The following is a 14358-nucleotide window of genomic DNA, read 5'->3' on the forward strand; positions in this document are numbered from 1 at the left end:
TCATTTTTGGGTGAACTATCCCTTTAATCCAACCAAACATGACAAGTGTGAACGCACCCCTAGAGCAAACATTTTGGAGTCCTAAAATTAGGACTGACTCGCCCATTATTTTTTAGAGTTCCTCCTAAATCGGCAAGTTAGGAGCTATTTTTAGCCTTAAGATGTTTTGTGAATACGGCCCCTGGTCTATAACTCCTCACCGAACTTCCTGCTGCCCTGTATCTTGCGCTCTCATTGGCTGTAGGTCATCGCCAATGTCATTTTCAGTCAGAACACATTTCACACAGCAGGATTTTGAATCGCTAAAATCAGGGCTAAAATCAGGCAGTGTGATCTTGGCATAACAGCAGTCTAGAGAAATCTTTAGTCGAGGGCAGCCTTAATCTCAAGTCATTTGCTTCTCCATTAAATGTGTCTTGATTTAATTATTTTTAGATATTTGTCATAGAAAACAAGACAGAAATACTGAAGAAGAACATCATTTTTTTAAAGTTTAGTGTAAATGTTTTTGTGCATGTTTAATTAACATCAACACACAACTAGGAAAGTGAGGATGACGATGGTGAAGATGGTGAAGATGGTGATGATGAGTACGAGGAGGATTGTAGCACAAATGATGAAAACTCGTCGCCTGATGAAGAAGCTGAAACGAGCGGTAAAGAGGCTTTTGGCCTTTTGTAAATGTGTCGCTATAGATGTTTCATATTTGCTTAAAGGGTTAGTTCACCCAAAAATGAAAATTCTGTCATTAATTCCTCACCCTCATGTCGTTCGACATCCGTCAGACCTCCGTTCATATTCAGACACAAATGAAGATATTTTAGTGTAAATCTGATGCTCTGAAAGGCCTCCATTGGCTCAATGCACTTTACACTCTCAAGACCCTTAAAAGGCACTAAAGACGTCGTTACAAAGTCCATCTCACTACAGTGGTTCAAACACGGCATCATGAAGCTTCGAAGCGTTATGAATCAGTGAGTCGATACATGATTCGGATCGCGTGTCAAATCGCCAAACTGCTGAAATTTGGCGATTCAAACTGCTGAATCGACTCACTGATTCATAACGCTTCGAAGCTTCATGATGCCGTGTTTTGAAATCGTCATCACTATATAAGTCGTTATTCAGGGTTTTTTTGCGCACAAAAACTATTCTCGTCACTCCATAAAGTTATTGTAGAACCACTGTAGTGAGATGGACTTTGTAACGACGTCTTTAGTGCCTTTTAAGGGTCTTGAGAGTGTAAAGTGCATTAAGCCAATGGAGGCCTTTCAGAGCCATCAGATTTACACTAAAATATCTTCATTTGTGTCTGAAGATGAACGGAGGTCTGACGGGTGTCCAACGACATGAGGGTAAGTAATTAATGACAGAAATTGCATTTTTGGGTGAATTGACCCTTTAAAATGTTTACACTTCCCCAGAAAACCCAATGGAGATGATCATGGGCGGCATTAGAGTCAAGGTGTTATGTGGTGACATCACCAAAGAGACGGTTGAGGCTATTGTTAACAGCACGAACACAAGCCTCAATCTGAACTCGGGTGAGCTTGTTTTTACCTGAACTGAATCAACACTGAGCTGAATAATGACACTATTGTCTTTTTAGAGCTGCAGAATTTGAATTGGTCTCATATTTGAAGAAGTTTGCATCATTGATTTCATGCGAAGCTGCTTTAATCTATATTGTATGAAGTGCTTTAGAAATAAAGGTGTCTTTACGCACAGGTGTATCAGGAGCCATTCTCAAAGCATCAGGACAAACTGTGGTGAACGAGTGCAAAACAAAAGGTACAGCTTTCATCATATATGTGGCCATTTCTGCCCAGTATAACCTCTAAGCCAGAGAATAATTGCTCATTGTTTCTCTCCTGAATCAAGCGCCTCAGCCTGCCGACGGCATGATCCTGACCAAAGCTGGAAATCTTTCAAATATCAAACACATCGTTCATATGGTTGGCCAGACGAGTGAGAAAGGCATCAGCAGCTGCATGTATAACGTTCTGAGGATGTGTGAAGAAAACCACATTCAGTCGGTTTCATTCCCAGCTCTTGGAACGGGTAAGTTCACGCACTGAGAAATGCAGACAAACCAAGAGGTCTGGATGAAAACGCAATGTTGAATGTCCTTCAGGAGCTGGAAACTTGCCGGCAGCCGGAGTCGCCAATGCAATGACTGAAGCTCTGATGAAATTCTCAAAGGACTCGCCGAAACATCTGAAGCGCGTCCACATCGTGATCTTCCAAGCCAAACTGCTGCCTGACTTTCAGGAGGCTGTCAAGAAGTGCAAGAAGATTCCTCGGAGTGCTACTGGTACGTTTATGAAATAGTGTGCGCGATATATTTTGTTATTTTGTCACTCAATAAGTGATTTCGTCTCATTCCGTCAACATAACCAACATGACAACCTGGGGCCTATACCATGAAGCCGGTTTAGCTGGCTAGCCAGATATGTTTAAGCTTAGTTTGTGCCAATCCTGGGTTTAAGGTACCATTAAAGTGGTTTGGCTTTTAGCAGTGTTCATCTCCATAGTAACTTACGCTCCACGGCTAACCTGCTCCAGGGCAGGTTATGTTCTGGATAAGAGATCTCAAACTGAAATTGGACCAATCAGCTGTGAGCAAAGTGACACATATCTGATGCAATTAAGCCACTCCCCCTTTTTCTACTCCTAATTAAAAGGTCACTACATAGCAAATGGCTTTGAAAGACTTAAGCCTCTGGCTTTTAACAATGCTTATTTATAATAATAATAATTTTGAATTATTTAAAAATAATTTATGTAATTATTATACCCTTAATCAATTACACATGTATAATTGTAGTAAATCAATCACTTATATGCATTTTGTTAATATTAAAATAAATAGCCTATATAAAGGTCATACAAATAAGCTTTAAATTCAATAACTAAATCTAAAAAAAAATACATGTGAGCATAAATGTTCAATTCTCTCTATATATCAACTAAACTAACTTCATAAATTTTACTTGCATTGACGTATAAGATTTTTCTTAAAGTTGTCCTCGACAGCTCTTTTCTTCTGTGTAAATTTGTTTAAATTCTTAATATTTTTCAATCATGTATACTCTGCAGAAGAGTGAAGTGAATCACTTGTGATTGGCTGTTCACTGCTGATGTCACAGCTAAACTCCTAAACTCAGGATCAAAGCCTGAGTTGACAGAGAAAGCTGATGATTAGCATCATGGGACCAACAAAGCCTGAATAGATTGGTTTGGTTTTGTCAACTCGAAACTAATCCTGTAACCCTGAGTTTGTTAAACTACCATCATGGTACAGGCCCCTGCTGTCACAGAGAGCGCTGGGGACTATTTTCAGACGCTATAATATCATTGTGCATGCACTCACAATTGCGTCATCGCGGCGCAACGAAGGCTGTCCCAATGTGAAAGCTGCGCACTTCAGAGGCCGCATTTGAAGTGCGATTACGCAAAGGAAGGGTACAGCAGATGGACCCTTCGCAGCCTACCTATCCCAGATTTCATAGCACACCTATATTTTCAATACTGAAAAATTATTTTCCTTTTCTACTGTCAACACCATAAAAATGTCACAGAGAAATATAGGCTAAATCAAATACGACATCTGCCATCCAAAACTATAAGCCAAAATACAAATCAAGCTTTCCTCCATTGCCCGTCAGTCCTTTTTACCAGGTTTGTACTCTCAAAAAAATTACTCTTTGAATGAACATAAAAAAATCATGGAAAGTATTTCCACATGATTAACTTGCTTTATTTCAGCATTATGCAATTCTGTTATTCCAATTTAATGTACTTACGTTGGGTCAACTTGATGTATTAAGGTTGATTCAACTTATTTACAATGGTTAGCCACAGCTTAATTTAATAGTGTCAGCCCAACTAATTTGAAATGTTTTGGACCAACTCATTTATTTAAGTTAGCCTAACAAAAGAGCTTAATGCTGAAAGAAAGCCATTTATTCACATTTCCATGATTATTTACATTAATTCCAAGAATAGCTTTTGAGTGCATTTACAAAACCTTTTACAAGATTTTATTGACTAGCCAGAATATGGTTTTGTTACATCCATGGCATGCCAAGAGTAGTTTTTTATTATTAAATCAACTTTAATGGTTATTATTAGGTCCTCAGCCCAAGCACATGCTCTACACTTCACCACAACGGTATAACCTCCAAAAACACTATTATAACACAAACTTTTAAATACCAACATAACCAAACATTAAGCATTAAAAACTCTCCGTTTTCTCATCTTGTTAAAAATGCATCAAATTGCACTTTATTTAAACATTTACTCTCTGAATTCAGCCCCTTTGCAAAGCATGATGGGAAGTGAAAGTCTTATTTCTTTGGGTTACTTGATTGAAACATGTTATTTCAAAATGAAAACATCAAGTTATGTCAAAGAGTAACGGTTTTAAGTCAGTTTAACATGAATCAATTACATTTGAACCAGAAACCTAATATAATGGTGTTAAATCAAGATGAATTGCTGAAATAAAGTGAACAGCATCATAAATCATTTTTTTGAGTGTAGTCAGTATTAAAGGGATAGTTCACCCAAAAGTGAAAATTCTGTCATCATTTACTCACCCTCAAGTTGTTTCTTTGTTCTGCTGAACACAGAAGAGGATATTTTGAAGAATGTTTGTAACCAAACAGATAAAGCAACCGTTGACTACCATGGTAGGGAAAAAATACTATGGTAGTCAATGGTTGCTCTTTTTGCTTTGTTATAAAACATTCTTCAAAATATCTTCTTTTGAGTTCAGCAGAACAAAGAAACTCATACAGGTTTGGAACAATTTGAGGCGGAGTAAATAATGACAGAATTTTCATTTTTGGGTGAACTATCCCTTTAATACTGACTACAAACCTGGTAAAAAGGACTGGCGGGCAATGGAGGAAAGCTTGATTTGCCCTCCGGGTGGACGTTCACGTGAAAACTATGAATTTGAGATATAATTTTTTGTCAATATTGCACACCCCACATCCATTTTTTTGGCAGAGGTAAAAAAACTAATAATCAAAGAAAGGAAAAAACCTGCACTCTTTGTCTGCTCCCATACTCTGCTAAAATAATTATTCCCCAGTATTTCTCTCTTGTTTCCCAGTACAAATATCTAAACATTCCTTAACTGTCACCCCCCCCCCCCTTTTGAGAATACAAATGAAAATGCACTTTCCAAATTTAAAGGGTTGTAATTCAAGAATGCTTTGGTTTATATAGACCTAAGTTTGGTCTTGTTTTAAAGAAAACACACGGCAGATTATTGCCGAAGTGAAAGCAATTCAAAATATGAGAGTATGAAAAAGTTATGGAAGTTTAAATTTACTGTAAATAAAAAATAATGTACTAAATATTTTTCATTTTATATAAAATATATATTTTACAAAAATGTTTTAATCTAAAATTACTATAAAATCAAACCCATGTCTAACTAAGTTGTGTTCCAAATTTGAAGTTGATATCACAAAAATTGAAGTTCCCATGAGATTTTGTTCAGGTGCTATACCACAAATAGCCACCAGGTGTCATTGAAATTCCATTGATTGTTTTTTTGATGCATTTTCCTGTAAATTTCTGTCCAAATGTCACTTCCATCACAAAACAGTTCCCAAATATGGAACCTTGAGACTCAGACCTTTCCGACGATATGTGTTTTGTCAAGATTAGAAAACATTTTGATTATAAAGTAGTTAAAACAAATGTTGTAATATGAAACATGACACCGCCCACTAGGGGGAAGAGCCCGCTAGAAGAATTTAAAGTACCGTTTCCATGGTAAAGCAACGTCCAATTTCAAAATGGGTTTCACAGGATGAATTTTGAGTTCGTAAGCTTTCGAATGATACCGAATTTATGCTAATTACTCAAATATATGATACGAAAAAAGGCGATCAAAAAAAGAGTGCCAGCGGGACAGTGACAGTTAAGAGGTTAAGACACATTTACTCGAGAGTGACTAAAGATATTAACTTTAAATGTATAAAAAATAAGCGACTTTATTCTTAAAACAAGAACAAAATTGCCAGTGGGGTCAGAAAATAACTAAATTCAAAGTTAATTGGCAGATATTTGTTCTTGTGTGAAGCACCTGGTTACTTTAAAGGATTAGTTCACTTTTAAATAAACTTTTGCTGATAATTTACTCAGCCCCATGTCATCCAAGATGTTCATGTCTTTCTTTCTGCAGTCGAAAAGAAATTAAGGTTTTGGATGAAAACAGTAAAGTGAGGTCAAATACGATCGTGGTCATAGATATATCGATAGTAGATGCCTCATTCTACTGATCCGTGCAGTTGCTAATGAGGCATCTACGTATACATCTATGACCACTAGGGATGCAACAATACAGTTAGTCCACGGTTCAATACATACCTCGGTTTTTAACCACGGTTTTCGGTTCGGTTCGGTTCTGATGGCTTGTCACTTTAGTTTTTTGCTATTCTATTCTTAAGCGACAGGAACAGCAAGAGGTTAAGGAGAATAAAGACTATTTTTTAATTGCAATACTCTTTCTTTATTTTACTTAAAAGAATTGAAAAACCTTACTTAAACTTAAAACTTTACTTAAAAAAAACCCTTGTACACATTCATAGTGTATTGTAAAATATAAGATAAATATATATAAAGATTTACATTGGCAGCTCAGAGCTGAACAGCAGCATTAAGTATGAAATTGAATGAATAAATGTAAAATTAAAACACTACATAGACTTCACTATAAAATATACATTGATTCTTATTAAAGCTACTGTATTAGAGTTTTTCAGTCAAGAACTGAGTGATTTTCTCTTTGTCTTTTGTTGTTGTATTAACATTAAATGGATAGTTCACTCAAAAATGAGAAATGAATACAGGTTTGGAACAATATTAGAGTGAGTAAATAATGACATAATTTTAGAGGTGAACTGTCCCTTTAAGGACCGCGTGTTCAGGCTGCGCTGCTGTCAATTAAAGCCCTGCGTGCATCTAATACAGATGCGCCGATTTTACTTTCACTTTAGACATAACCGACTGTGTTTATGTTAACCTTGTGTGTATTTGACAGTATTAGCGCAGTAAGACGACTACTTAGTCCAGTAATCACGTGTTTGACAAGCGTTTAGTGCGCGCGCTCGGAAAAACGCATGTTAAAACCGCGCACACGCCGACAAGGCTTTAAAACGCATGCAAATAATGAACTTTCTTGATTGTGAATATCTATAGTGTCCCGTGAGTATAACTCCACCACTAACCTGTGATGCGAATGTATGTCGCGTTGTTCAGTATTGGGATGGAGGCAAATGATAGAATTTGTAGAAAAATACTTAATTAAATGCAAAACCGAAAAACCGCAATTCACAGGCGCGTATTGAACCGCGAAGGCCGTACCGAACAGTTCAATATTATATTGAGAATTGTGGCATCCCTACTGACCACGATTGTATTTGTCCTCACTTTCCGGAAGTTATGGCGGAGCTCAGAGATGATCACGCTCGTCTGATAAGAGGTAAAATAATAGCATAAATACTGCTGGGTTTCTCGCAGAAACTGATGGTTTGTCTAGATAAGACCCTTATTCATCATCTGGTGTCGTTTAAAGCCCTTTGAACCTGTATTGAAACTCATTTGAACCGTTTGGAGCCCATTGAAGTCCATTATATGGAGAAAAACCCTGGACTGTTTTCATCCAAAACCTTAATTTCTTTTCGACTGCAGAAAGAAAGACATGGACATCTTGGATGACATGGGGGTGAGGAAATTAGAGTAAATTAAAAGTGAACTAATCCTTTAACCTGTGTTTTCTCAACAGTACGTCAGCAGCCACCGGTGAGCCGGACTCAACTACCAACCCTTTGTCTAGCCAGAGAAACGGCCGCTGTCTTGTTCCCCATTATGTCCGTTGATGTTTACGGGGTTTCCCATACAAACCTGGCCGAGGTCAAGAGACTCCTAGATGAGCTGATCTCTGATGAGTGCGTCAGTAAAGACATCAAGTCGAGACACATCGCCGACCTTTCTGAAGACGACAAGAAGGCCATCGTGAGCCTCAGCCGAGCCAATCAGGTCAGCGTTCAGGTGACCAGTCTGGAGGAGTTAACCGTATCAGGGAAGAAAGACGACGTCTTGGATGCCGTGCTGAAGATAAACGGCTTCATCCAAGCAGCGCGAGATCGAGAGACGCGAGCGGGCGAGGTGAAGCGTCTGCAGGAGACGCTGTGTTGGGAGCGGGTCCGAGGAGAGAGCTGGGAGCCGCTGGATCCCACAGTCAGCTACGACATCGAGCTCGCCTTCCACCGCAAGCAGAAGAGCCATCAGTACCAGGAGAACGGCGAGAGCTACACGGTGGACTTCAGCCAGATGAAGCTCACAAACAGCAAGCAGGAGTCCTGCAGGATCAAGAGGACTCTGCAGGGAGATTCGGACACGGGTACGAGTTCAAAATCCAACGTTTTTCATGTCCAAAGTCTGTATATCACAGCAAAAACATGACTTTCTTTTCCATTTGTACTGGAAAACAAGACAAAAATAAGCTACTAAGAATCCTTAAATCAAGATGCATTTACTTAATGGATTAGTTCACTTTTAAATAAACTTTTGCTGATAGTTTACTCACCCCCATGTCATCCAAGATGTCCAAGTCTTTCTTTCTGCAGTCGAAAAGAAATTAAGGTTTTGGATGAAAACAGTCCAGGGGTTTCCTCCATATAATGGACTTCAATGGGCTCCAAACGGTTCAAGGTCCAAATGACAGTTTCAGTGCAGCTTCAAAGGGCTTTAAACGACACCAGACGATGAATAAGGCTCTTATCTAGACAAACCATCAGTTTCTGTGAGAAACCCAGCAGTATTTATGCTATTATTTTACCTCTTAACAGGAGAAACGCGATCGTCTTTGTGCTCCGCCATAACTTCCGGCAAGTAAGGTCAAATTTGATCGTGGTCATAGATGTACACGTAGATGCCTCATTAGCGACTGCACGGATCAGTAGAATGAGGCATCTACTATCGATATATCTATGACCACCATCTAATTTGACCTCACTTAGTGGAAGTTATGGCTGAGCTCAGAGATGATCACGCTCGTCTGATAAGAGGTAAAATAATAGCATAAATACTGCTGGGTTTCTCACAGAAACTGATGGTTTGTCTAGATCAGACCCTTATTCATCATCTGGTGTCGTTTAAAGCCCTTTGAAGCTGCACTGAAACTGTCATTTGGACCTTGAACCGTTTGGAGCCCATTGAAGTCCATTATATGGAGAAAAACCCTGGACTGTTTTCATCCAAAACCTTAATTTCTTTTCGACTGCAGAAAGAAAGACATGAACATCTTGGATGACATGGGGCTGAGGAAATTATCAGCAAAAGTTTATTTAAAAGTGAACTAATCCTTTAAGAAGCAAAATGACCTTGTTTTCTGAAAAATGAGCAAGTTTTTGCTGAAAACAAGACAATGCAGGGTTCCCACTTGTCCTGGAAAATTATTCCAGTCCTGGAAAACACATGGAAAATTAGAGAAAATGTCAAATGTCCTGGAAAATCTAGTTGTTCTCTGGGAAAATTCTTTAAAAAAAAAGTTATTTCTTTAGCCGAGTATAAGAGTTTACCGCTGGCCCAAACAATTAGCGCCAGTTGCAGAAAGCACATGTTCAGGAATGCTGAGTTTGATACGTGTGAGTAGTATTTTGAATAATGAGGTTTAATAGCTAATGCTATTAACTGCTCAAATGTATGCAGTGAATGTTAACTCGTAAGCTGCTCCCTAATCACATAATTTTGATATAAAGTCACATTTGTGTGTTATAAAGTCAGAATTGCAAGATAGTCAGAATTGCGTGATATAAATATTTTCTTCACAATTGACTTTTTTGCGCAGTTGTGAGTTTATCTCTTGCAATTCTGACTTCTTTTCTCAGAATTGTGAGATCTAAACTGCAATTGCAAGTTATAAAGTCAAATTCTGAGGAAAAAAGAATTGCAACAATTTTCGTGTTTATATCACAAATATGTAAACTCGCAATTGCGAGAAAGTCAGAATAGCGAGATAAAAAGTCACAATTACCTTTTCTTTCTATTCTGTAGTGTAAACAAACTTCCATAGTCATAATGTATGATTAAGAGCTCATATTGAAAAATGCTGGATTGTTAAGTAATGGCATTAAACTGTACGGCTTTTAAAGACTTAGAAAGCAATATTTGGCATGATCCTCGTCTTTTATTCCCGCCGTAGTAAAATTGTAAAATGGTTGCTGAAAAAGAGTGGGAACCCTGCAATGGGATCATGAACATGAAGTTGATTTTCTTTCTGTAACTTCACTTGTTTCTCAGCGATCATTCATCAGCTTCCAACATGGACCAAAATGGATGGACAGGATTTGGAAATAATCACCTTAAAATCAGACTCAGAAGAGTACAAGAAGATAAAAAAAGACTTTTTGAGCTCCAGTGTTCACACTGGTGTACCACCCGTACAGGTTCAACAGGTAAAATGACGATTGAAAATCATCTTCCTCTGTATTTTGTCTTGTTAAACATTCTTATATATATATATATATATATATATATATATATATAAATTAAATGAGTTTTAGCTTAAAACAAGAACAAATATCTGCCAATGGGGTCATTTCATTACCGGTAATGTCCCAGACAGCAACATCTGGTACGTGTGGAATCCACATCTGGGCCGGATCTGGGCCGACACTATGTTGCTGTCGGGATAAAGTTACGTCTTTATTGGGACAGGACTTGACGAATTACTTCCAAATTTACATCAACTACACATCAGTCATCTATGTAATATAAAAATGTGTGCATTAATTGCTGTTATGTTAAATAAGACATGTTATTTTACCTTTGAACACCGTTGGTGACCCTCAGATACAATGCTTTAATGGCCATTTATCGTTAAATCAGATAAACTATATCGCCAAAAGTGTTGTGACGCCTGCCTTTACACACTCATGAGCTTCCCGTTCTTAATCCGTAGGGTTTAATATGGAGTCGCAGCTCTAACAGCTTCAGCTCTTCTGGCTTTCCTCAAGGTTTAGGAGTGTGTTTATGGGGATTCTTCTAGAAGCGCAGAAGAAGAAGGCCTGGCTCTCAGTCTCCGCTCTAATTCATCCCAAAGCTGTTCAATCGGGTCGAGGTCAGGACTCAAGTTCCTCCACACCAAACTGGCTCATCATGTCTTTATGGAGCGACGCTTTGTGCACTGGTGCATGCTGGGACAGGAAGGGGCCGTCCCTAAACTGTTCCCACAAAGTTGGGAGCATGAAATTGTCCAAAATGTCTTGGTGAAGCATTAAGAGTTCCTTTCACTGGAACTAAGGGGCCAACCCCTGAAAAACAACCCCACCCCATAATCCCCCTCCACCAAACTTTACACTTGGCACAATGCAGTCAGGCAAGTCCCGTTCTCCTGGCAACTGCCAAACCCAGACTCGTCCATGGGATTGGACAGAGAAGCGTGATTGGTCACTCCAGAGAACATGTCTCCAGTGGTGGCGCGCTTTACCCCACTGCATCCCACCTTTTGCTTTGCACTTGGTGATGTAAGGCTTGGATGAGCGGCTCGGCCATGGAAACCCATTCCCTGAAGCTCTACACACTGTTCTTGAGCTCATCTGAAGGCCACAGATGTCTGGAGCTCTTGCAGAAAGTTGGCGTCTTCTGTGACCCTCAGCATGCGCTGACCCCGCTCTGTGATTTCACTTCGTGGCTGAGTTGCTGTTGTTCCCAATCGCTTCCACAAACAGTTGAGCGTGGAATATTTAGTATAATATTTGGACTTACTGCACAGGTGTCCACCGATCCCGGCCCCACGCTTGAGTTCTCTGAGCTCCTGAGAGCGGCCCATTCTCTCACTGGTGTGTGTAGAAGCGAACACACACACACACACACACACACACACACACACACACACACACACACACACACACACTCCTGAGAGCGGCCCATTCTCTCACTGGTGTGTGTAGAAGCGAACACACACACACACACACACACACACACTCCTGAGAGCGGCCCATTCTCTCACTGGTGTGTGTAGAAGCGAACACACACACACACACACACACACACACACACACACACACACACACACTCCTGAGAGCGGCCCATTCTCTCACTGGTGTGTGTAGAAGCGTCTGCAGGCCTAGAGCTGGAGTTATACACCTGTGGCCATGACGGGATTGAACACCTGAACTCAGTGATTTGGAGGGGCGGCACAATACTTTTGGCAAATAGAGTGTGTATTACAAAACTGATACACACTTATGGGGAAAAATGCTTGAATATCGGGGAAAATATCTGTAAAACAGACATTCTTAAGTATGTATCTTGGACAGGAAAACAAGACAGAAATACTAAAGAACATCATTTGTTTGAAGTGTGTGACTGGTTTCACGTTTATTATTAACATCTGAAATGGTTTGTCAGATTGACAGGATCCAGAGTCAGTCCCAGTGGCAGAGATACTGTGTGCTGAAACAGGCCGTGGATAAGAAATATCCCAAACAGACAAACGAGCGCCTGCTTTATCACGGAACCAACCAAGACATTTGCCAAAAGATCAACAAGAACGGCTTCAACCGAAGCTTCTGTGGGAGAAACGGTACGTCTCAGGCCTACTTTTGCACCGCTGACACATAAAAAAGTTGATTTTCTTTATTACAGAACATACACTAATACTTTAGAGCTTGTTTCCATCACAGAATAAGAAATAAAAAAGGTAATTACACCTTTTTATCTGACAGAATTGTGAGTTTATATCACCAATTGCAAGAAAAAAGGTCAGAATTGTGAAATAAAAAGGCGCAATTACCTTTTTTCGACATAAGTATAATACAGAATGACTGTATGTTATATTATATGCCAGGGAGCAAGAAAATAATACACCTTTTGAAATGATTTACACAGCTTTCTTTTGAGAAGGAACACAAGTCAGATACATGTCGAGTTTCATTTTTAATAAATTTACACTTGTGGATAAAATATAAGATTGATTAAGTAAAAGACACAGACTCTTCTCTCTCATAATTATCGAAGTTTGTTTCCACTATGGAATAAAAATATAGAGAATTGTGAGTTTTTAACATTGCAAAATATGTTCTTCTTTTATTTATTTTTCAGTACAAACATCTAAACTTTCTTAAATTGAGACACATTTACTTGAGAAGCAAAATGACTGAAGATATTAAGTCTTAAATAATTTTATGCTTAAAACAAGAAGAAATATCTGCTAGTGGAGTCAGAAAAATCCACTTTAAGGAACACGCCACTATTTTTGAAAATAGGCTCATTTTCCGTCTCCTCTAGAGTTAAATAGTTGAGTTTTACCGTTTTTGAATCCATTCAGCCGATCTCCGGGTCTGCACTTTTAGCATAGCTTAGCATAGATCATTGAATCTGATTAGACCGTTAGCATCTCGCTCAAAAAATGACCAAAGATAATTGTGCAATGATATTACACAGCGCTGTGTAATGTCATTGCGCCGCTCATGGTACGGCTACAGAAGAGTCAAGCTTTAAATAGGAAATATATCGAAACTCTGGTCATTTTTAGAGTGAGATGCTAACGGTCTAATCAGATTCAATGATCTATGCTAAGCTATGCTAAAAGTGCAGACCCGGAGATCGGCTGAATGGATTAAAAACAACGGTAAAACTCAAGTGTTTAACTCTAGAGCTGAAAAAAGAGCCTATTTTCAAAAATAGTGGAGTGTTCCTTTAAGAGGCACAATATGTAAGATTTTAGGATTAAAATATCCAAAAACCACTAGTGTTTTATATTGTGTTGACTTGTGTACTTGCATTATCCCTAATGTTCCCAAGAATGTTTAAATCCAGAGAAATAAGCCATTTTAACCAGGACACTTGTGGTACCCTCGATTTCTGGTTTTATTTAGTAGTAACCATGGAAACACCAAAGCCGCTTTAATATCTGATGTGTTTTATTAGACACTGTTTGGATCATTGATGGACAGAAACAAATGATTGTTCTCCAGCTCAACACAGTTAGTCTGATTGTGTAAATCTGGTGTTGATTTACTGCGAGTAGGCTAGCATGTTTATCGCTAATATGATCTCGCTCACTGCAGTGTGAACAAGTGTCTCATAGTAGCGCCGAGCAAACGCACAGAGTAGCTTTATAACTTCACTTTAACACACTCACGTGTCTAATATGATCACTGCAAAAAATGCTTTTCTTACTTAGTATTTTTGTCTTGTTTTCAGTCCAAATTTCACAAAAATCTTACATTAAGAAGCATTTACTAGACAAGCAAAAGTTGTTGTCTTGTTTTGGGGGAAAGAACTCAAAATTAAGGGAGTTTTTGCTTAAAATAAGCAAAATAA

At 38.7% G+C, this 14358-nt stretch overlaps 1 protein-coding gene across 1 annotated transcript in view; it reads left to right on the forward strand.

Annotated features, from left to right (window-relative positions):
• Positions 1 to 14358, forward strand: part of parp14rs3 (poly(ADP-ribose) polymerase family member 14-related sequence 3) — a 57895-nt gene that overhangs the window by 39953 nt on the left and 3584 nt on the right. Inside the window, exons 18-25 of the mRNA XM_079821743.1 lie at positions 544 to 655; positions 1425 to 1544; positions 1729 to 1791; positions 1882 to 2061; positions 2135 to 2314; positions 7811 to 8428; positions 10330 to 10484; positions 12442 to 12616. Coding sequence (XP_079677869.1) covers positions 544 to 655; positions 1425 to 1544; positions 1729 to 1791; positions 1882 to 2061; positions 2135 to 2314; positions 7811 to 8428; positions 10330 to 10484; positions 12442 to 12616 — 1603 coding nt within the window. The remainder of the gene's footprint in view (positions 1 to 543; positions 656 to 1424; positions 1545 to 1728; positions 1792 to 1881; positions 2062 to 2134; positions 2315 to 7810; positions 8429 to 10329; positions 10485 to 12441; positions 12617 to 14358) is intronic.

Source organism: Gobio gobio, assembly GCF_949357685.1.
Source record: "Gobio gobio genome assembly, chromosome: 7".
NCBI lineage: Eukaryota > Metazoa > Chordata > Actinopteri > Cypriniformes > Gobionidae > Gobio > Gobio gobio.